Source organism: Heliangelus exortis, chromosome 18, assembly GCF_036169615.1.
Source record: "Heliangelus exortis chromosome 18, bHelExo1.hap1, whole genome shotgun sequence".
In the NCBI taxonomy this organism is placed as follows: Eukaryota; Metazoa; Chordata; class Aves; order Apodiformes; family Trochilidae; genus Heliangelus; species Heliangelus exortis.
The window spans coordinates 7630034-7653839 of record NC_092439.1 but is presented as its reverse complement, the minus strand read 5'-3'; the positions used below and the strand labels follow the sequence as shown (position 1 = coordinate 7653839).

The 23806-nt window shown below is 40.1% G+C and overlaps 1 protein-coding gene and 1 long non-coding RNA gene across 6 annotated transcripts in view; both read left to right on the top strand.

Annotated features, from left to right (window-relative positions):
- The window catches only part of LOC139804760 (uncharacterized), a 28270-nt gene extending 22003 nt beyond the window's left edge, over positions 1-6267 (top strand). Inside the window, exon 3 of the long non-coding RNA XR_011729524.1 lies at positions 5734-6267. This is a non-coding gene — a long non-coding RNA (uncharacterized lncRNA). The remainder of the gene's footprint in view (positions 1-5733) is intronic.
- Positions 6268-11191: 4924 nt separating this feature from the next.
- Positions 11192-23806, top strand: part of FAR1 (fatty acyl-CoA reductase 1) — a 35441-nt gene continuing 22826 nt past the window's right edge. For 3 of the 5 annotated variants that reach the window (XM_071762520.1, XM_071762519.1, XM_071762521.1), the window contains exons 1-2: positions 11216-11348; positions 22029-22223. In XM_071762520.1, coding sequence (XP_071618621.1) covers positions 22035-22223 — 189 coding nt within the window. In that variant the 5' untranslated portion in view covers positions 11216-11348; positions 22029-22034. Of the gene's footprint in view, positions 11349-17784; positions 17804-22028; positions 22224-23806 lie in introns of those variants that run through there. The other 2 variants (XM_071762522.1, XM_071762517.1) reach the window with 2 other exon arrangements.

Genomic DNA, 23806 nt, shown 5'->3' with positions numbered 1-23806 from the left:
AAGGGCACTGTGGTTCATGTTGTCAGCAGCAGTTTCTTGCAGCTAACTGATGTTATGCTAACAAGTTGGTTTAAAGTCAGTGAGAAAGAAAGACCTGAGGTAAATAAACTGTATCAAGACTTTTTCTAAACATGCACTGTGATGTGCATAGCCATTTGCTGAATCATCTTCGTGAATGGAAAGACATTTCTTTTTTTTCTTCTAAGAACAAAGTTAATAGTTTCCTTGAGAAATACAACATTAGAACTCAGTATTTAGCATGACTCGTACAGATATTCCGGGTGGCCATATCACTGGATTCTGTTTTCCTGTGATCAGTGGAGAGCCGTTTATTGTTATTAGTACTAAGTTTTGTCATCACTAACAATCCACAACTTATACTTTGCTCTACTTGTTCATGAATACGACTTACAGTATTCCTTTCTTGTATACAGCTTCTTATCAATAATAAATTGGACAGAGCAAAATTAATTAAATACTGACATTCTAGCTACTTTTCTGCTCTCTGGAAAAAACCTGTCCAGCATTCTCACTGGAGAAAGCAAATTTTTTTCAAAAAGAATCACGTTTCAGACTGAGGTGAAGGAAAGGGTACATGTTTTGTGTCAGAGGACACACAGGGTTAATTTTGGACACGCAGAGGAGAACCAACTTGGTGCACCATCTCTACAAAAGAGTCCTTAAATTTAAAGTAATGTGGTTAAAATGTTTGAATGTGCACTCAGCACACATAAGTGCAGTGTGACAAAGATATTAAGTTAAATTACTGTGCTTCATATTAATCTTAATCTTGTATAATTTTAGAAGTAGGTATGAAAAAAAAAGTATAAAGCTGTCACTGTAAATGCATGTAATCTGGGCTACTGCTAAGCCATGTGCTAACTGCAAATATGGAAGAATTAAGATAAATGTAAAGCAAACTATTTCCTCACAAACACAGTTGTGAACCAGAAGAAATATAACTAAAAATATAGACCAATATTTCAATAGCAGGTCCACTCTAACATCTGTAGGGCACAACAGAACATACAATACCCAGGGTCACTCCATCTGGGTGGATTCCTAAGTATGTTTACATATTTCTTTCCTCTACATGCACCTTTCTCCAAGGCTGTGGGACAATCAGCAGCAGCCTTTCCATGTACTCAGTTTTCAGTAGGCATGGCTATGTTTGCTGAAGCCATTAGATAAACATAATGCCATAATATTTTTATACTTAAGTACAGCAAAGCTGGGTGCAGTTAGGCTTAGAAAGAAGAGCAGCAAGTGTGGACTAAGAGGCTGAATCTTTTTTCTTAACCTTGGCAGGCTGTTCAGCCTTCAGCAAGTCAGTTAAGCTTTCTGTGCCTTAGTTTCACTATGACTAAAACTGAAGTGGTTACTTAATTTCTTTATAACTGTTGTTAAGTCCCAGAAACCAAACTTACTATAGCATGGAAAAATATTTACAAGCAGATGTGCCCAGGTCACTAGAATGCACTCTCCTCAACATGTGTTCTTGTCTCAGACTTGTGGAGTGCAGCCCATTAGCCACAGCAATTGGATCAGCTCTGCTTTTCTACCTACGGAGCAGAAATACTAGAGACAGAAACATAAAAACACTACAGGAGCCTTTGGTTTTACAAGCCAAAATAATTATCACATCTAGGGTATGAAGTCTCACTGAAACTACAGTCACTGAGTGCTATTTACTTTCATGCAGATTGGATGAGTTAACAGAATACAATTTATAGCCCTGCTTATATATCATGCTTCTTGTAGCACCAGTTTCTCCAATCTTTTTTTCATAATGTCTAGAAGAAATATTTCATCCTTGTATAAACATCTGTAATGAAATTGGTTTGGATATCCACCATGAAAGCAATGTTTGCAATATGTGCAATCCAGCACACTCTAAAAAGGAATCTCATGCCTTTCCCCATCTGTACCATTTGATGACTAGAGATGGCAAGTGTGATTCTATACTTATATTTCTATAAACAAATACTGGTTTCACCCAAGATTATGTCTTTAATATTTACCAAGGTGTGGCATGTAATAGCTTTCTGAGAAATCTATAGCACTCAGAGAACAATACATATTCTTTATTCAGGGAAGGAGTGCTTTATCATGAACAGCCATCTGTAATATTTCAACAATACTCATATATTTTCAAATCAAATTATGATTTTCACAATCATTCTCAAAACATACCATTTTCTAATGTCATGCTCATTTCACACAGGTGACCCATCACTGTGCAAGACTTAAAAGACATCAGATTAAATATGATCCAGATGTGAGTTTTCTAAACACAAATAGGAAAAACAGTATAAATGCTTCTAATGTGTTTTAAAATGTCAGTGGGAAAAAATTAATATTTTATTACTTGGAAAATGAACGCTTCAGCATTCAGTTGGGATTATATATCTTTAAACTGCATCTGAGCACAAGTCTAGGTAGTAGAAATAGCCTAATTTGGGAATATAAAGATAGACCCTGAATCTCAGCAGTTCCATATTGCCTCTCACATGAAAACCACAATCAAAAGGGTTCAGGAGCTGCAAAAGAAGTGGCTTTATGAACAATAAAGTATTCTGGAGAAAGCCGCAGGGTATGGTAACTGTGTTTGAAAGACTAGAGGAATATTTCTGGAATAATCAGCCAGCATCCTTTATTGATTATAAGTATGTAGAAAACCATGAAATTGAGACAGAAAGACACAACTCCTAAATAATGTGCTGGAGACACTGAAGGTAGCAGCTCAGTAAAGGACAGAGGATGCTAATGTGTATAGCAGGACTCCCCCAGAAACCGGGGTAAATGAAATGGTAAGGGTTGGTAATTTGGGTAATCTGGTAAATTTTGCAAAGTGAGGTTGACCCTCTGCTAAACTATAAAGCTTAACAAATAAAATATGGTAGCCTTGACTACATTGAGAACTGCAATATAAAAAGCTGGCCACTAATATAGCAGGGACTAACAAAAAACGTTATTAAAGGCAGGATGAGTAAATCAGTTCTTGCAAAATGAATGCTGTGCTATGGGATAAATCTTCCAGAACCCCAAACCAAAATAAATGATCAAGAATTCGGATATGGCCCCAGCATAAATTATAAGCAAAATTAGCGTGTCAAAAACTAACATATAAAACAACCATCTGTAGCAACTTTGACTGAAGGGGAACAAAGAACACTCGTGAAGAAATACTGTGATGGCTGCGACAAAGAGTAACTGCAAGTTGCCCTAGAAGATGATTAAAGACGTTGATGAAAGAGAAGATGGGTGAAACCATATGTTGCATATGACATGCAAAGGGCAAAATGGAGAAAAGCAAATAATTTTAAAAATCCAACTGTTTTTCAGCCTGGAAAAGCTGAAGCCTTGTAACAGAAACTCAGTCCTTTGTGTTAGAGTAGGACTAAAAATAACTTCTTTCATATTGAAGAGATGGTTCCACATGTATAAACAAGGGAGGAAGAATAAAATCAGATATTGTCTTTACATCTTTGGGCAACTTTGAGGTGACTGGAGACTAGAAAGAGGCTTTTGTATCTTCTGGGAAATGGAATTCGGTAAAAAATTCTAGAAATGAACTTCTCTGTAGGAAGAAAACAGAAGAAATGTGATGAAAAAGCCATGGACACTGTTTCAGAAGATGTGCACTCTGGTGGCCTTGGTGTCCCTGTCCCCTGACTGCATAGGTAGAGAAGTTAATGAGTGCTGCAGCCTCTTTCTAATGCATAGCCCCTGATTTTATTCCCATGTAAACCATGGCATGAGAGAAAAGGACAGAGGTGGTGATGTATTGTCAAGTCACCTCCTGATGTGCAGCCAGCATAAAGCTAGAGCTCACATCTGTATTTGTGAGCACAAAAGCATCCTGAGAACGTGAATTTCTACACAGAAAGACTGAGAATCAGCCCAACCTTCTGTGTATCCAGAAGACTGCAAGTTTGATCAGTGGGCAAAGCCTAGCACTGTTTCTTAGTTCCAGTTTGACTAAGCAGGTATCTCTGGGTTTTTTCTAAATTCTGTCATATCAAAGAGAGTATGTCACAGACCATATGCTTCTAGCATTAATTCTTGATTATTTCTGCTGAAGCACTTACAAATAAAAGTTAGCCAAAAGTGAGGTTTTTTAAGACTTTTGGATAAAAGGTACTCCTATCACTAAAAAAAAAAAAATAAAAAAAAAATGTGAAGGGAGATAAATAGGCCAGTGTCTATCATAAGGTAACTATATTTGACTCTGTTCCAGACTACTGGATATCAGAGATATCAGATAGCCCAGCTGGTGTGCTAACCCCAGAACTGGAATCAGTATCACTGCATCAGTAGCACTGCACTCAAACTAATTACCTGGTTGATGAGAGAAAGGCCTTTTTCAGATTGTGGCCTAGAATATATTACAGCTATCCCAAATGGCAGAAAGCTGCTTCTGTCCTTAGGAGAGTGGAGACAGTTTTCCCTCATAGAAGATTCCTAGTTGGGAGGAGGGATGTATTTTCTAATCCACATTCTGTCTCTCATCCACATCTCTGTTCTGAAGAATTTATTATACAAAGCAAGTAAGAGATTACAGAAGACTGGCACCAAGGGTGTATGGCAGCCTGCTGTCAAAGTCATTCTCCTGGACCACAGGAGAAAGAATTAACACTGTTGCTGATCAAGCAAAGTGAGGACTGAAATCAGGTCTGTTGACACCATTGTGGGGGCCTTAATCCAATATTATTCGATCTTTAGACTTCAAAATGAGCGCATAGCTCATAATTACTTCTGAGTCCTCATGCTGGAGTACTGAATCATAGAATCACCTTCAACTACTACAAGTTGCTCAGACCCTCATCTAATCTGACCTTGAATGTTTCCAGGAATAGGGCTTCTCCACCACTCTGGACAACCTGTTGCACTGTTTCATCACCCTCATAACACATATCTTCCCTATACCTAGTCTAAATCTACCCCTTTTTAAGCTAAAACCACTACCCCTTCTTCTATTGCAAAAGGCCCTGCTAAAAATAAAAAGTGTGTCCCCATCTTTCCTATAAGGCCACTTTAACCACTGAAGTCTCAATAAGGTCTCCTCAGAGCCTCTTTTATCCAGGCTGAACAACCCCAACTCTCTTTCTATCCTCACAGCAGAGGTGTTCTATCCCTGGTACCCACTGGACCCACTCCAACATCTCCAGGTCTTTCCTGTGATAAGAACTCTGGAGCTGGATGCAGTTCTGCAGGGGGTGTCTCACCAGAGCAGGGTAGAGGCACCTCCCTCTACCTTCTGGACATACTTTTTTTGATGCAGCCCAGGATCCAGTTGGCCTTCTGGGCTGTGAGCACACATTGCCAGCTCATGTTAAGCTTTTCATCCACCAGTGCTACCACTGTTATTCTAATTTTTCTTTTCTAACCACATTCTAGGTCATATACCTCAGTGACTCACATGAGAGTCTAGAGTCAGTCTTAGGCAGGTGGAAACAAAGTAAAAAAAATCTCAGAATGGGTATTGGGACCATGCCTGAGAGCCAGAAGGTGAACATGGATCGGACTTAGCCTTCTTTTGTTGCACTGCTACATCTGCTGCAGTATTATTTAGGAATAGTTTCCAGGCTCTGGTGAGATGTTGGCAGAGGGATCGTTTCACAATAGCAATAGGAGTCACCTCAACATAACATTTGCTTCATGATGTAGTTTCTTAAGGTAAGATTTGCATTTGTCAATACTTAACTGTATGTTACAACCTTGTCTCTTTAGAAGGGATCTTGTTCTCATTGCACAAGTCTTATGAGGAGTGGCTAAGAAAATGGGTTGGAGAAAAGGAGACTAAAGGAAGACTTTTTCACTCTTTACAAGAAAGGAGGTTGTATGGAGGTGAGAATTGGTCTCTTCTCCCCAGTAATAAGCAATAGAACAAGAAGAAATGGGCTCAAGTTGTGCCAGGGGAGGTTGTGTATATTAGGAAAAAATTCTTTACTGAAGGGTTGTCAGGCACTGGAACAGGCTTCCCAGGGAAGTGATCAAGTCACCATCCCATCAGGTATTTAAAAGCTGTAGGTGTGGTGCTTAGGGATGTTATTTTGTGAAGGACTTGGCAGTGTGCTATGTTAGTGTTTGGGCTTGATGATTTTGAATGTCTTTTCCAATCAGAATTACCCCATGGTTCTATGATCTATTTGTCTTATGCCAGCTTGAATACCATGATGAAGAATAATAAAACTTTGCTCAGAAGCATAACATCTAACATATTAATGTTTGAAATCTTTTTTCCTGCCCTACTTACTGCTGCCTTCCCCCCCTTCCTTTTAGTTTTGGTTTTTTTTTTTGTTCTGTGTCTACTTGATTCTGCCATGTCAACAGCTATCTTTTCAAGTTCAGAGAAATTTCAGAGAAGTGCAACCAGAAGCCTTAAGAAAAAGATACTCCTTGTGAATCTGCCTCAAGAGAAGGCCACATGTTTCCTGGGCATCTGGATTTACCCATGGCAGTATCAGGGCTGCTAACCTCACGACTGCTGGGTTTGAGATGAGAGTTGCCTTAATAAATTTGAATGAACAAAGGTGGTGTTCTTGCAGAACAAGACTGATAACTACACTTTAGGCCTCACTTCAGGCATAGAAGGCTGGTACAAGATCTCTCAGACCCTTCTCTTCTCCAGGATTAACAAGCCCAACTCTCTCAGCGTGTTCTCATAGGGAGAGGTGCTTCAGCCCTCTAATCACCTTTGTGGCCCTCCTCTGGACTCACTCCAACAGCTCCATGTCCTTCCTGTGTTGGTGGCTCCACAACTGATTAAATAATTAAATACACTGATATAGAGAAGAAATATTAACAACACAAATAATTTATTATTGCCAGTTAAAATTTATACTAAAAGAACCGATAGCCTAGGCTAATACAAATTAGAAGAAATTTCATTTATATAGAAATGTATAGTTTTTTACTTGGGAAAAAAACCCAAAACATTATGTGCTCAAACCTTGACAGTTTGACATGACAGAGAGGAAACTAAGATACCTTCATCAAATTCACATTTTTTATGAACTGCTGACATGAAGTAGTTATAAGAAAAACAAACACGGGCCTAAGCAGCCATAAAGAGATCTGTTTTCCATAGAGGTATGAAATTAGTTTTGCTGTGTAAGATCTCACTGAAACTTTTTATGGAACATTGTATAAAATTCTTACATGAATCTCAAAAAGATGCAAATATCACTAATATTGAGCTGGCAGGAGTCACTTGTGTAGCCAGTACACTTAGGAGGCTTTTTTATTCAGTCTTTTCAAAATAAGGAGTATGACATTGTTTTATACTTTGTATCTCATAACAGGGTTCTGCTGATTTTAAGTGATGCAGCAAGAATGCAAAAGGAGAAATGATGTTTGTGGGTAGTCAAGCAGCAAAAGATATATAAAAGTTCAACAAAGGGAAATGCAAAGCCCTGCACCAATGCACCAGGACAGACTGGGGAGCAACCAGGTGGAAAGCAGCTTTGCAGAAAAGGCCCTGGGGATCTGGGTGGACAGCACATTGACCATGAGCCATCAAGGTACCCTCGTGATAAAGTAAGCCAACAACCTCCTGGACTGCATCCAGAGCATTGACACAGGTCAAGGAATCTGATCCTTCCCCTCTATTCAGCACTGGTGAGATTTCTGGGATCCCAGTACAAGGGAGACTGGGACAACACTGGAGTGAGTCCAGCAAAGGGTCATGAAGGTGATCAAGCCACTGGAGTATCTGTCATTAGAAGGACAGGCTGAGAGACCTGGGAGTGTTCAGCCTGGAGGAGAGAAGGCTCAGGGGGATCTTACCAGCATGTGTAAGTACCTGGTCAGGGGAGAGGCTACATACAGAAGTACAGTTTAACTGGTTTTGATCAGATCCTTATCTTTCAACCCTAGTACCTCAAATTAGCAAACACAGTTTTAACTGTATTGCTTAACTGTCCATACAAAGCCCCAGTTTTGAACTCCTCTATTGTACCATGGACAAAAGTAAGTTTGCAAATTCCAGACTATATTACTGTGACTGGAATGCATTGTAGCTCAAGGCTAGGAGCATTTAATGCCCATAAAATTATAAATACACCCTTTACAATCACCTTTTATAGGCATGGCTGTAATCTATCACAAATGAAATATGAGAACATAAGCTTGCTGAACAGAAACTGTCTGTGCATGTGCTTCTGGCAGTGCAAAAAGTGATTTTTTTGTTGTTTACTGATCCTCTAATTAAGTGGGTTGCATTTACCAAGAAATAGAAGTGAGCATTGATATATACCCCTCACAAGTAACTATCTTCCGGTAAATACACACCATAGTTTAGGCAAAAACTCTCACTCTTCATAATATATTCACAGCCTACTGAAATAAAATACAAGACTATTGTTTGCATATAACCAGTTCTGTTTCTGAGGTATATAGTGATGAAGTTATGCAACCAGAACACTGTGTTCCTGTAGCATGGCTGTCATCTCTAGTGATATTTCATGGTTTTGGTCTGGCACCTGTCCTTTGTCATGTCTGCCAGTCACAGCCTTTTCAATTTCCAAAGCAGGGAAATTGGGGAATCTAGGAGTGGATGCAAAATTAAAAGATTTCTATGGGAAAGTTAATAAAAGGCACAAAGTTTTTACAGCTATTGGCCTTGCTTAAAACCAGAGAGTTGCAATGAAGCAATCTCTGGAAGATACTGGTATTGCTTAGAAACGTGGACCAATTTCAAGACACAAACTGAATGCTGTGGCAACAAAGAAGGTGGAGCTATAGATGCCACCAGCAATTGAGAATGAAGTTTTGTGGTATTCTATCACTTGGATTGCTGTGAAGTACAGACCTAGGAGAACTGTTAGGGTCAATGCTTGCATTGCTTGTTTTTAATTGCTTTCTGTAATGCTGTTGTGGGCTCATGTTACGGTCACACCAGAGGCTAGGAGGATGGTTGTGTTTAGTAGTGGGACTTCTATCAGGTTTAGAGGTTGAATCCCTGTGGGGGGTCATTGTCCTCCCTGCTCTGGGATGGGTGCTAGACTTGAGTGAAAGAATGCTCAGAAGAAGCCAAGAAAAAAGAAAGCCTCATATACAATGAATAGCATTATTCCATATCGGACACCTTTTTGGACTGTTGGAGTGTGATGCCCATGGAATGTTCCCCTCTCGGACAATGTCTCATCATCATTGCAGTATGACTAGGAATGTGGAGATTCTATCTAGGGATAGAAGGTTTAGGGAGCTGTGATGGAACCATATGATAAGTCCTGATGTAGTGAGTAGAGCAGTGGCTGCTCCAAAGACTGGCCATGGGCTTGGGCCTACTATGTGATAAGAGTGTGCTTGGTGAGCCATTAGATGTTTTCTTGTAAGTACAGGCTTAATAGCAGTTTGAAGACATAAGCTTGAATTATGGCTACTGTTACTTCTCAAATGGTTAGTAGGAGCAGTATGCTTGCAGTAAGGATGAATACAGCTGGCATGATGGAGAATAGGGCTGCAGTGGCTGTTGAAAATTAGTTGGATGAGCAGGTGTCCTCCTGTAAAGTTGGCTGTAAGGTGCATTCCTAGGGCTAGTGGCCAAATCAGGAGGCTTGTGTTTTCAATTATGATTAGGGCTGGGATTAGTGGGGTGGGAGTTCCTTCAGGCAGGAGGGGTCCTAGTGAGGCAGAAGGTTCCAGCACTGCTGACTGTAGGGAATTTTACTAGAACAAGAACGGAAATCCTGGTGCCATAATAGCATAGAACAAATTAGTAAAACCTTTAATTGGGAATAAGGGATACTGGGACTCCAATCTTTGCACTGACTGAGTTGGTTTTCCTGTATTGCAGAAGATCAAATAAAGCATCAGTTCCAACGAGCAGTTATTTTTGGAGAAATAGTCTTTGAAAAACTGTCCACTAACAGTTACAATAGGGTTTAGGGTTATGTGATTCTGAGTGCTCTGACAAGAAGCAATTAGTAGGTTTAACTAGTATGGAGTAGATAAATCATGAAAGTACACATCTGACAATAAGGACGAAATAAGGAAGTTGAACTGCTGCAGATTCTGTCAGCACAGCTTCCATTCTCACAGCCCGATCAGGCAGAAGCCATTCTGAAAAGGTAACCTGCAGACAGTGTTTTCAAGTCCTCATATAATATTTTATATGCATGTTAATTTGAACAGTGGTTGCGAAAGCTTATATATGGCGTTTCCTAATTTTTGAATGCTTTTTTTTTTTTTTTTTTAAATCTGATGCATGTCCACCTGTGAAATATTTAGTTGTGAAATAACTAAAAAGTTGTGAAAAAAATGGTGGCAGGGCATGGCTTAATGGCACGTTGCTTTGTGGGCTGGCAGTATTTGTTAACAAATGGTGGGGTAAGCACAGCATGAAGATCTCTGCAGCACAGGTACAGTGTGTACCAACATTATGCTGATCATACTGACATTGCACAGGCAGTGCTGCATGGGGTCCTCAGGCTTTTAGCTTGTAGGGACAAGTTGCTAAAAATTTCTCCAGCGTTGCTGCTGTGGAAACGGCAGCTTAGTGGCAATGGTCCACCTCTGCCCACAGGGTTCTCCAACTCCCTTAATAACCAGGTTCAATTTTATGGAGGCCGTGGTTGCTTTCAACAGCCTCCACAGTTGGGTTGGGCCCTTTCGGCTTATTTCAACCAGAACTGACTTATCCCAATATTCCGACTTTTAGAAATTAAACAGAAACTGGTGAAATCACTGTGGCAAGGAAGTAGTTGTTGGGTATCAGGTGTCAGACGTGCAAGCAACCACCGCACACCGCCCGGCAGTGTGACGGGCCCGCCTTTTGCTCCTATGCGGAGCGAACCCCGGCAGAGCCCCGAGCAGGGCGGGCTCCGCCGGTGCGGCCTACAAGGGGCCAGCGATGAGCCACCACGCGGCCAGGGTGCAGCTCCTCCGGGTGGGCCGGAAGGAGCGCGGCACAGTCCCAGGGACAGCGGGGTCCGTCCCCGCTGCCGCATTGCCGGTTCGGCGCCTCCTCAGCGCCGGTGCCGGTGCTGGTGTCGGTGTCGGTGCCGGGGATCGGGAAGCGGGGGCGGGGGGGGGGGGGGGGGGGTGTGAGGGGCGCGCGGACCCGAGGCGGCAAATCACAGCCTCCCTCCCCGCCTCGAGCCACCCGCGCGCCCCGCCGCCCCACCCGCCGAGCACTGGGTGGGGCTCCTGGAAGCCGCCAACCCCCGGCGTCCTCGTCCCTCGGAGCGGCGGAGCCAGGAGCCAATAGGCGGGCGCGTACCGGCTGCGCAACGGCCAACGGGAGCGGCTCTTTTAGGACCGCTGCCCGAGCCCCTCAGAGCGGCGGGGACGGTGCGGGGAGCGGGGCAGCGAGGCTCGGCGGGCGGCGCCGCCCGAAGCAGGTAGCGGTTGCCCGAGCTGCGGCGGGAAGTTGGGGAAAGGCGGCGTGGCTGCGGGCCGCGAGCTGAGGCGCTCCATCCTCTCCTGTCGTCCGTGAGGGGGGCGCGGAGGGAGCCGGCCGCCCTGGCCCGTTTCCGGGAGGCTGCTGAGGAGGGAGGCAGGGCAGGAGGGGGGGGGGAAGGCAGGCGGCGGGGAGCTGTGAGGTGTGTCGTGGTGGCGCGGTACAGGCGGAGGAGCTCAGTTGCCACGATCGATGCTTAGAAGGGAGAACTCCGAGGGCTGCTCCGGGCGGCTGTCTCGGTACCGCTGCGGTCTTGCATGAGCGAGGCCGAAACTCTGGAGCCCATGGCGGCCCGGCCCATTCCACCTGCCGCTGGGCCCGGAGCAGACGGGTATCAGTCATCCCACCGTGCTCTTCCTCGCCCACCCACCTCTCCATCTGCTCTGCCTTCCTCTCGCCGGACAGGCCTCTTGCCAGCAGCGTTGCGCCGGCTCTGCCAAGCGGCTCCGTCGTGCTGCCGTTCTAGTTCCACTTTCTCAGGCTCGTGTGGTTGCAGCTAGTACAAAGACATAGACTTACAGGAAGAGCCTCGCAAGTTTCCCTCCCGTTTACAAGAATGTATGAGGAAGAGGTCTGAAATGATCTGTTTCTTCAAACTGGAGTCCCAGATCAGTGGGCTTATGCATGAGGAAATAGATTGAGAGCAGTGATGGCTCATAGTATGTGCAGCACCAGTTAAGGGAATGCTTGGAGTCCTTTGTGGAGCAGGAACCGGGTGGGTCTGCAAAAAGACTTCCTTGAGTGAAGTGGAAAGTGTTGCTGATTGCAGTGATACAGTGATTGGTAGAGAAATTGTGATTAAAACCAGCTGGAGTCCCATGGAAATAGAAACCTTTAATTTCATGTAACCTACTTTACAGCTCTAGCAGCTGAAAGTTACTGATATTTTAATAATAATTTCAATAATAACTAAACTAGAAGGAGTTCTAAGTTTCTGGTATCTATCTGTACAGTAGCAGGCTATGATTTCTTGACCCCCTCCTTCCCTAATTTGTATATCATATCTGTGCTTCATAATTGTGGCACCATTATTCAGCAGTTTGGAAATTGTGTAGTAGGTGTATATTTCTAGGATTTCTACTTTTCAGCTTTTCTATGCTGCTTTTGTACCCTCCCCTCAAAGATGATTTAGAAATCATCCTTTTTTCCACCCAAAAACTTACCACAACTGGATATGAAAGGTTGACTTTGCAAGGTTGGTTTGTTTGGTTTTTGTTTTGAGCATTTTTTGTTTGTTTTTCTTCCTCCTGTGTCGTGGAATTAAAAAGTAATATGCAAACCTAGATCTGTAACTTTTTATACAGGTACTGAATATGTATTTACCTTGAGCTGAACTGCAAGCCTAATGAAGTTTTACTAGAGACAATTGTTCTACTTAAAAGCACAGTGAGGCAGTTGTTTTCCATTAAGTCTGACTGTCTAATGTAGAGGTATGTTTAGGACGTGATAAATGTATTTCCACTCCCTATGGTTACAAAACCCCCAGCCTTTGACATCTTTATTATCGTAAACAATTGATAGCTGTCAGTAAAAACTTAGCATTGAAACAAAACTAAATTCTGTAGTACCGAAGGATTTCTTCTCATTCAGTGTTTATTATTCCTCAAAATTTGAAAAATGTACAGGATAACTACTAGCTAGATGTGAGTGGAGTGGACCACTAAACGTCAATCTTATAGTGCTACTCTTGACAATATAGCTGTGATTTTGCATCAAAACTTGTACTGGGTTACTTCGGTGCTTCATCTGTAGGTGAAGAATTTACCTCATGTAATCCACATGAGGTAATGGCTGGACATGGTTAGTATGTTAAACATCCATGGTGTTTTCTCCCAGTTGCTAATTCTGAGCCTTGCAGCAGTCAGGCAGTAGTACAGTCCTCCAGGTATGCTTTATTTAGCCTTATCACTTTTGAAGTAGCAAACTGTCCTCGCTAATACAGACTTTCTGAGTAGACTAGGTATTCTGTTTGCTTTTTTCTTCTGAATGTTTCCACCCTGGGATTTCTAGAGAGGAGGCCCTTTTTATAAAACTACTCTTCTTTGCCTCTATGTTAAACTTTCTCCAGACTATCTAAAAGAATTTGTGACTTACTGAAGTTCCACATTACTTTCTTCCTTTGGGTGTGGTTAGAAAGATTACACTTGGTAGATACTGCTGAGCTCCTGCTTGGATTTGGTGGCTTTGTATTCACTACATCATGCCAGCCTTTCCATGTCATAGTTCAGGTTGATGCTTGTAAATTTGTAGTGTAAACAGGATTGGAGCTTTGAGCATTTACATGGTCAGTCTAAGCTATAGGAGTGACTACCTCTGTCCTTCTGAGAAAGGAGAGAGATGCCTCATAAATTCTGTTTAACTGGTGTTCACTTTTATTTGTCCTGTTTATAGGACAGGTCGGCAATATCTTAATACAACTTGCTTTATCTATGTATGTGCTTAATATATTTTTAAAGATACGAAAGTTGTGGAAACGGGCTTTTCATTTTTTTACAGGGTTTTGTCCTGTATTAGGAAAAAAAAGGAAAGGTAAACTCGTGTGCTGTATTTGAAGCCTAAAAAGCTTTTTTAAAAAATAAACTTGATAGAGCAGTTGTCATGTAAGTAGTTATCTTTAGGTTTCAGAAGAATTATTGGGAATGGCTGCAGGAATATATGGGGAGAGGGAATACTTTTATTAATTTTCATTGGAAAGCCATTGAATTATACTGTGTGAAGATGTTGTGTTGTTTGACCACAGTTTTGCATGCTGAATTTTGAAATGTCTCACCTAAACATTAAGGAATTAAGTTCTTGGTGACAGTTATGGAGAATATGAGTGTAATAATTTTACAGTTGTTCAACAATTACCTCATGAACTGCAAGTATGCTTACCATAGGTGACCTTTACTACAAAGGCTCTGGAAGCTGGCATTTGGTTAAACATGACCAAGGATTTTCAAACAGAAATATAGTTAGTGATTTAGTACAGTAGTTTAGTGATTTAGACAGATATAGTCATATCTGTCTCTCAAATAATGCAGAATGTTTTTTTTCCTCCTATAAATCTTAAACTACCTGAAAATCTTACCTGAAAGGATCAGCAAGGTTGATCATTTTGGATTTAATTGTGAAAGGTATAGAAAAGCATGGAAGGATATTGGAAGTGTTGATTCAAAATTGAATTAAAAATACATTGTGTAATGTCTGCTGTAAAATATGAGTCAAGCCTTCTAATTCTGTAATAACATGTATAATTTAAAATGAAGGAGGAATAAGTGCTGGGTTTTTTGTTCTCAAGTATTCTGGTTGTAAATGTTTTGTTAATAAACCTAAAAGCAGTTCTAGCTTAGATTCTGTTGTCCTGATGTTTTGAGCAGAAAGTAGTCGCAGGTATAGTTTTTAGGTATTTATCTTTGTCCTTTCAGAACAGTTGGAGGTAAATGAGTCTGCATTTTCAATACCTAGATTTGTATCTTGCCTGCGAAGCCAGACAAACTGAGTCACTTGAGTGTTATTTCTCCCCTTGCCGGCTTCCCCAGTTTGTTTTTTGTCTTTTCAAAATACGCCCCTCACATCCCCTCCCCTCCCAACAAAATGATACTGTCTCCAGTAACAACTGGAGCAACAATCCTGCTGCCACTGTCAAGGCTTTTCCTAGTGACAACTTGAACCTGGATATCTCTGTGCTCATATGAAGGCTAAATTTGGCTAGTTTTCTTACTGCAATGAGTAAGAATTGAGTGATGGTGCAGCTCCAGTAGTTCATGTAGTAGTCAGCTGTGAATGATACTCTGTTCGTTATGTTGTAGGTGGGTTCTTCAGACAGGTTTTGTTATCTTTTCAGAGTTAACTCAAGGATCATGATTTCTGTAAAGTAAGAGCCATGATTGATTTAACTACCTTGATAAACAGTGAGGCTTTATCGTGTAATCCTTTGATATCCAGAAGCACAAGTGAGGTTTCTAATGCGGATTTCCAATTAAGTTAGGATAATTAGAACTAGGATCCAGCTCAGTGAATCTTGAATCTGCCTGCCTCTTGTTTTCCTAAAACTCATTTGAAAGCTCTCTAAAAATGTGTTAAACATGTTCCCACATGAGCTGGAGATTAGGTATAGTAAATATTCTTATGTGGTATGTGCTTTACTGTAATAAAATAATTTCTGAACTCATCTATGTCTTTGCAACATGGAAAAATGAGGTTATACAAGAGACTTCTTTTTTTCCTTTGACATACACTTGCTGACTAAGCTCAAACAGTAAACCATTGAAAACCAGTCAACTTTTAACTTAATTATAAAGGGATAGTAAAGCTCTTTTACTCAGTTGCATCAAACCATCTCTTAAAAGAACTTTTGTTTTAATTTGGTTTTGGAGGAAGGATTTGCTAGAGAAGAAATGTAATTACAGCAAAAAAAGGGACTGCTCAAGTGCTTTTTGAACAAAGTACCTGTACCTGCTACTCAGGAATAATTTCAGTTCTGCTACAGAATCTCTCAGAATAGAAGTGTAAGTGAATGGAATATTATAGTAAACTTAGAATTTTGACTGAAAGAAGGTGTGTGATAAACACATAATATATAAGTATCTGTGTAAACACATGCATCAAATGTGTTCTAATGACAAAAGTTCTGCTGATGTTAATACAACAGTAGCCCACATTGAAGTTGGTTTCCTCTCAGTACGGCTTTAAGGGTTGGAGAATGTTAAAGACCACATGATTTCAGGCTCAGCTTGGACTTCAAAGTATCTTACTTTCACAAGGATGTCTTCAAACAGCAAACGAAATAGTTTGTGGGCTGGGATAAATTATTGGATGGTCATGGGTTAGTTGGTCCACATTCACTGGTTTTCTAAAACAAATGAGTGAATGATGTACTTTTTTTTTGTTATTGTTGTCATAAAGGCAGTTACAGAACTATTTCAGTGTCTGATACTGATCTAGATTTTGGTATCAAAATGCTCTGGTTCTGTTAAATAATATGTAGTATTAGTTAAGTCTCACCTACATTGATTTAATAATTCTTACCTTGAATGAATGCACTGCCAGAGGTAGTATTACATCCATAAGGAAATGAACTTGAGTATGTAGTCCAGTAGAAAACTGAGTATCTAACATATTTCTGTGGTTAGGAATAATGAGGAGAAGAATTGCCTCTTTTAAAGCAAGTCTACTTTGTGGACATAAGGCTGTTATGTCCAGCCTTGGTACACTTAGTTATGTAAACTTTGAGCTAACTATATTAGTTACCCTAACTGGCAGAGATAATCAATAGATAATAATCTAAAGTAGAAAAATCTCTTAATCAGTAGTAGGCTAGTCTCTTTGAACATATTCAAGATTGAAGTATATAGCTAGTTTGAAATGTGTGGTTGTTTTCAGGAATTTTCAAGTATAGTGAGTGTCAGCCAGTGGTTTGCTATATCCCATATAAAGCTTTGAGTCTTTTGATGATGTTTATATTGTGTTTGTGATGACTTGGTTATAAGCTTCTGGATTGATGTGGTTTTGTTGTGTTTCACCTGTTTGTAGAGATCACTGGTAAAGGCATGTTGGTATGCATGAGAGAACTTGCTATTACTCTGAATCAATTCCATTTACTTGTCTAGAAAGTGTCTGGTGAGACGTTCACTATCTGGCATACTACCAGGCATAAGGCAAAGATTGGCTTGCTAAATGAAATTAGTGGACTCATTTTGATAGTTCTTAAAAACTTGGTTTCAAACTTCAGTAGTTCCAGTCAGCTTCCAAATCTGGCAATGTGTGTTTCAGCTATTGGAGATGTGTTCAAGTCCCTTAATACAGAAAATGACCTTGCAGAGGGTAGGTAGATAAGAGTGTTGATGAAATCTAAAACATGGATAAGCTTTTTTTGTCTGCTAGCTCTCGGAAGACTCCAAAATGTTCCACATGATTGTGAAGTTTGAAATAGGTATGCTTTAAGGTTAACTAATACCAAAAATAGCTAACAATAGAAAATACTCTGTTCCATCATTTTGATCTCCACTCATCTCCAAAAGCGGTATCTTTCACAGATAAGGTTTCTCAATGGATATAACCTTGGACCGCGAAGACAAACAATCTATCGTCCTTTGGTGATATGCTGGATAGGTGTTGTCCAAATAGGGGAGGTCATTGACCCTTGTGGTTGTTGAAGATGTAGACATTCTGCTGATAGTGTTCATTGATGTACTTTTGTGGAAAAAAGGCACGAACTGAAACGAGACATGATATCATGGTATGACCTGGGCTTGTCTTTCTGACACTAACCCTTTTTAGATGAGATAAATATTACTTCCTTTGCCTGAATTCCTCCAGTACTTAGATTTTTTTATTTTTTTTTTTTAGGAGGAGCAGGGGCTTGCTATAGTGTCTTCACAATGTGGCAACTGAAGCTCTATATGAGGGATTCTGGTAATGATTTTTTTTTGGTCCGGATGCACGCAAGTGTGGCTTTGAAAAATATTTGGTGTGTTCAGATTTGATGGACTTCATCTCCTGAGCATACATGAATGTTTCTTCTAGTTTACTTTTAGACCTTTTTTCTGTTGTATTGCTGCTAGTATGAGGTTCAAGCTGTTGGAGGGAAGGTGGGAAATCAGTTGGTCAAGCTGTATGTTTTGCAGAACTTTGTGGCTAGTTGCTGATGCTTGAGACATTGGGAAGTACGTGGTTTCTATTTCCTGTGCGTGCTAATCTCAATACGATTAAATTTTGAGGGAGCATGTTGTTGACCTAATATCTGTCAGTGATAAACTAGGAAAACAAACTATTTAATCTCTAGCAAGGACGTACTTGCACACTCTTTCTAGTTGCTGAATTTAGTATTTAAACATTCGATTGAACTGCAGCAGGCTTTCCTGGCACTTGAAAAGCAAATCTTCAAGCATCTTGATCTGTGTTTGGACACATCTGAGAATTGATTTTTTTTTCTGTTAAAAACAGAATTGTCCTTGTTTTGAGAGTCAGAGAGACCTCTGTTTGAAGCAATGAGTTGCAGTAGCTCTGAAGGCAAACAGAGCTGCTGTTGTTTGCTCCATAATAGCACTTACTCAGCCTTGGACACTAGAATTTTTTACAAGATGGGGAATTTTGGCTAGGGTCCTGTAGTGAAGAGTTGTCTTTTTTTTTTTTTTTTTTTTTTTAAACCTGAAATGTTTAAGAGCTCTTGATTTATCAGAGGACAGCCCCCTCAAAAAAGCAGTAACTTCAAAGTGTCACCATTGGTTTAGTTCTGAAACTGAATTGGAAGATGAATAGCTTCAACTTGTCTCTCGCAGCTAATCAGAAGCTTCCTCTACTGAAGGCTGTTCATGCCTACATGTCATCTGGTAACTTTGATCCTCTCTGTTCTGGGGCAAGAATGCTGTACAGAACTTGACTGTCAAATTTCTTTTTTCTTGACTGTTGGCTACTTTTTGAGCTAATAAGTACTACAGAACAAGGATTCATGCACTCCAGAGTGTGTATTGGACAAAATTGTATTTGATAGGAATTACTGCCTGCATGAAGAGGTAGCTTTTAAAAAGTCATTGGGCAACATATGAAAATACATTTCAGCTGTATTGAAAAGACAATTCAGCTATTGCAAACATGCAAGAAACTGCACTTCAAAACTAGTTAAAATGATTGCTGAAATGCCAAGTTTGATTTTGCTTTGTTGTCTTGCAAGAAAGGCATCTTTTTTGAACCTATGTCAGATGTCACCTATTGTGTAGATGTCAAACTAAATTTCCACTGGGAACTACATCTGTTTTGTAACTGTTTTGTTGCATTTTTTAAACACAATTTTGATGTACTTCATTGATTAGTTTAAAAGTTAGTGTATTACAGCTGTGACAAGTCTCTCCTGAGGTAGAAATTTAGAGTTGCCAGTAATGCTATGCTTGCTGGCATGTGGAGATGCATTCTCAGAGAAGGCAGGGAAAGGTAGGTGGAAGATGAGAACATTCTTCCCTGTTCCATCTGTTGACTTTTTTTTTTTTTTTTTGGTAGGGCAAAACAGTGGTCTTTTTTTCAGGCTTTCTTCATTCACATGTAGATTCCATACACATTTTCCCCCCCCTAATTCAAATTTGATGCTTCTAGATGGTTCCCTCAATCCTGATATTTATTGCTGTAACTTTTGCAGCAATTTATACTCCTGTAAAGGTCACCATTTCTGTTTTCTAGCTGAAATCTTCTGGAGCATATAAAGTAGAGGACAAACTTAGTGTGAAAGATTGCTATGAATAAAGTCTACCAGAGGCTAGTTGTTGAAGAGCAGAGTAAAAGGAAATGGTGTTAAGAGTTTCTCAAAGTCCAGTCAGTCTTAAAAAACCCACAAATTCCTAGCCTGTAAATAGAAATGTTGGTGCTTCTTAAGTGTTAATGTATTTATGTATATGTTGGACTTCTTAAAGAGAGCAGTTTTCATAGATAAGATTCATCATAGATTTGTATCTAGATGGTTTGTAGGCCAGGTATTCTGTAGGAGTTTCAGGAGAGTAGTGTAATTATTTTTGGTCTGATATCAACCTTGTACGCAAAGGAGTATGGTTGGAAAGAACTGAGGCAGGACAATTTCTGATCTATTGTGGCTCCTAATTTCCGGCTCCTAATCTCTTTATATCATGACCCTAAAAATTATCAATTGTTTTCAGTTAGCTAAAAAGCTTGACTGTAGCTATGCAGATATTCCCACTGGCAGCATAACCCTTTTTGTTGCTTGCACCTTTAGAAATGGATGTTGGACTGTAGTCCACATACTGGGTCTTGTAGCAAAGTTCCTGTATGTACATTGCCAAAGACTGTCTCTGCCCATGTGGACAGGTTTGCAGACTGAGGGTATTGGCACTGTGTGAAGTAAGAGTAGTATTAAGCTTTCAGTTGAGGGACAGCAACTGAACTGATGGTGTTAAAGTACTGTCATAGTCCTAAGGGGTAACATACATGGATTATAGCTAGGCAGGTGAATTAGTAAAATAAGTAACAAGATTACACAGGAACCATAACAAAATTGAATCTTGGTGGCAAAATCAGTATGGTAATAGTTGCATGAGTTTTCCTTTTATTCTTTGTGGTAACAGGAGTCTTATTCTGTATGTGGAAGCAAACATCCAGTTTTTTTGGAAGACATGGGGCTGAATGGTGTAATGCAATGACCAGGAAAGTGGAAATTACAGGAAGGACATACTTGAATATTAGAGACAGGTACCTGAGATGTGGACAAGTGTTCCAAAAGTATTTACATGCTTGGCCAAAAAGTGTCAAGTAAGTCTGTAGTTGTTCACTCCTAGTTGTCAATATCTTGTGTGAATTCCTTGTTCCTGCTTGTAGTAGCCTTCTGTTTCAGAAGAACTGAGTGTTTTACAAAGTTGCATTTCTTTATTCTCAGTGGTAGGTGAAGAAAGGTGCTCATACTGCTTAGGTATTCAGTATTGTAATTCTTCATTGCTTAAATGCTCTCTATCTGTGTCTAATGACTCGTTTTTGGTTTTTAGTACTGTGATTTTATAGCATGTGCATTTTGGTGGTGTTTTGGTTGTAGTAATTAGTGTGTGGATCTGTTACAGAAAACTGTAACTAGACTTTAACTACAGCAGCTCATTATTTTTATAAGTCTCTAATTAGAAACATTAGTACAACATACTCAAAGTGTATCCATATGCTACAGTCTTCAGTAAAAGTAAGCTGTTGGAGGGTTATGGTAAAGATATTGGTGTATCTGACTTAATAAGATGCCTTGAAGTTAGCCTGAGGTACAGGAGGAGTTCTAAAGGTCACAAAGGTCCAGGTCTAAATACCACATGAATGTAAAAATAGGCAGTATATTTTCCTTTAGAAGGTCTTTCAGTTTCCAGTCTCTAGAATTAGACATGATCTCCACGTGGTTGATTAAGGGAGGGGAAAGTAAGAATAATCCTTATCGTTAACCTAAGAACTGGAGCTTTGTGCTGGATTTGAGTAATAATCCTTTGCCCTTCATTTTGTTAGGAGGTATAGTTGTGGCTAACCACTGAATTGAGGATGGGAGGAACTTAATTGATAAAAATGTTGGAAACCTGTATTGTAAAGCTGTATTGTCTGAGAAGCTGTACTGGGGGCTTGTAGTCAATGTAAAACCGGTTCTCATAACAAGAAACTATCCCCTTTTCTCTGGCCTTGCAGTGCTGGTAGGAAGGCTCAGGTCCATGCTCACGGGATTTTGCTGACACAGATGAAATACAATGGCCAGCAACTGGCAGGTGTCTGGGCCTCTGTTTTCTGTCAGCATATTTGAAGTATCTGCTTGTGATTCCATTTTAATGGTATGACCTTTAATTTACATGGAACATCCAGTTAAGAGTGGGAAGGAGCATGCACATAGAGATGGAAATAAACTAAAGTTTATTTTCCTAGCTATTTTCCTAGACTGTGTCTAATTGCTTAAGATGCTGTTATGGGGGCAATTTACAAGAAGGTCTGGGTTGACTGTGGTGACCCTTTGAGATTCTTCTGGCATGAGGAAAAAAAGACATCTTTTAAGTATTGGTTACCAGTTGAAAACAAAGGCTGTTAAGGTTCCTTTGAGGTAGGAGGTTGAATGTTTGCATCTGTGCTGATAGATATATATTCTGCAGAAGTTTGTTAATATACTTTTGTCTTTAACTTTATTTAGGTCATAATGGTTTCCATTCCTGAATACTATGAAGGAAAGAATGTACTCCTGACAGGAGTTACAGGCTTCATGGGAAAAGTGCTTTTGGAAAAGCTGCTCAGATCTTGTCCCAAAGTGAATGCAGTCTATGCATTGGTAAGACACAAAGCAGGTCTGACCCCTGAAGCACGAATAGAAGAAATTACCAACTGTAAGGTATGTGCCATATGCTCTCAAAGTACCTTTTTTCCTCTTTCATAATGTTCCTGTTGCCTTTTGAGAACAACCTTTTTTCTAAACCAAAATATTAAATGTATTTTGTTCTAACAAATATAAAAACCAAGATCTCGCAGTGCTTCTAGGGCTGTTTTCCAAGCTATTAATCTTTAGCAAAGCCAGTAGCAGAAAATTACCCTGTATTTAATTCAGGAGGAGGATATTCAGCTGTAATGCGAAACTGAGAAATAAAACACTTTGAGCTAAATTTGTTAAGATAACTTTTATAATCAAGGTGGAGAGGTGCTGTGGGCTGGGAACTGTAGGATGGGATTGAGTCCCTTCTTTAAATCACAAGCAAGTCACTTTCTTGTGCCTTTTCTTCTGTTCTGTAAGTTGAGACTTAGTACTTCTTGTTTCTTGTGTGTTGTTGGCTCTACCAGTAAGCAAGAATGTGATTTAGCAGGTTGTTTAAATAGCTTCTGTCTGTAAACAGAACAGAAATGTATGTCTTAATAGGTTCTATTACTGATTTTTGTTAGTCATACAGGTTATTATAAACTTGAGACATCACAGGAAAAATAAAATTCTGTGCTGTGGAAGTATTAAAGTGGTTATCTAAAAGACTTTCTGTGCATGCTGGATAAGATACTTTCCTCCTAAAGAGGCTCATTACCTTATTTTGATGTGCTAGGCTGGTAATTCTTATTACTTTGGTAACTGATAGATTATACTGCATTGCTCTAGTGCAGATTATTCATTCCATTTATGATGAGAAGGATGCACAGGAAGGGGAGAGATTTCTAACATGAACATTGCTAAAGCAGTGTTTATTTTTGTCTTTCTCTTACAGGACATGGCAGCTGGCAGCTTAATTTTTTTAGGCTTAGGAAATACATTGATATGCATTGATTTGTATAAAGTGGGTGCTTAGGAGGTGCTTAAGGGGAATCAATAAGAAAGTCTGGTTGCATTTAGGCTAGAGGGGTAAGTTGTTTAAAGTGAGACAATTAATTTCTACCACTCTGACTACTTAAGATTACAGCAGATGTGAGGATGTTGGTGTTCCTAGTAAGTTATTTTCTGTAACTATGTCAAAAGTCTAGCTTATTGCTCAAAAGCATCTGCTTGCAGTTCTGTAGAATGCAGCAGAATGAGTTATGGTGAGGTTCTAGGTTAAAAATCGAGCTGCAGGTTGTTTCGACGTAAACCTCTCCCGTTTGTCACTCCCTAAAAAAGGAAAGATCTTCGGACTAAGATCTGAGATGAGAAAGGAAAAGTTTCTCAGTCCCCTTCTTTTACCCAAATGAAAAGTGGGGGACACTTGGGCAGGGGGGACCATAGCAGAAGTGGTGGCTGAGTTAAGCTTCAATAAGGCTTAAGCCCCAGTATAGGTATAGCTTTTGGAAATCTCCTGGGTTCTAAAAGACTTTTAAATTTGAGTCTACATCTTCTGCTTGTAGTCTGATACCTCAGCAGGAGTTGGTGTTTTGAGTCTGAGTAAATACTATTGCTGGAGCAGGTTCACAACACAGGTCTTGGCAAGTAGGACTACTGCTTGAGGTGGTCCTACATCTTAGTCC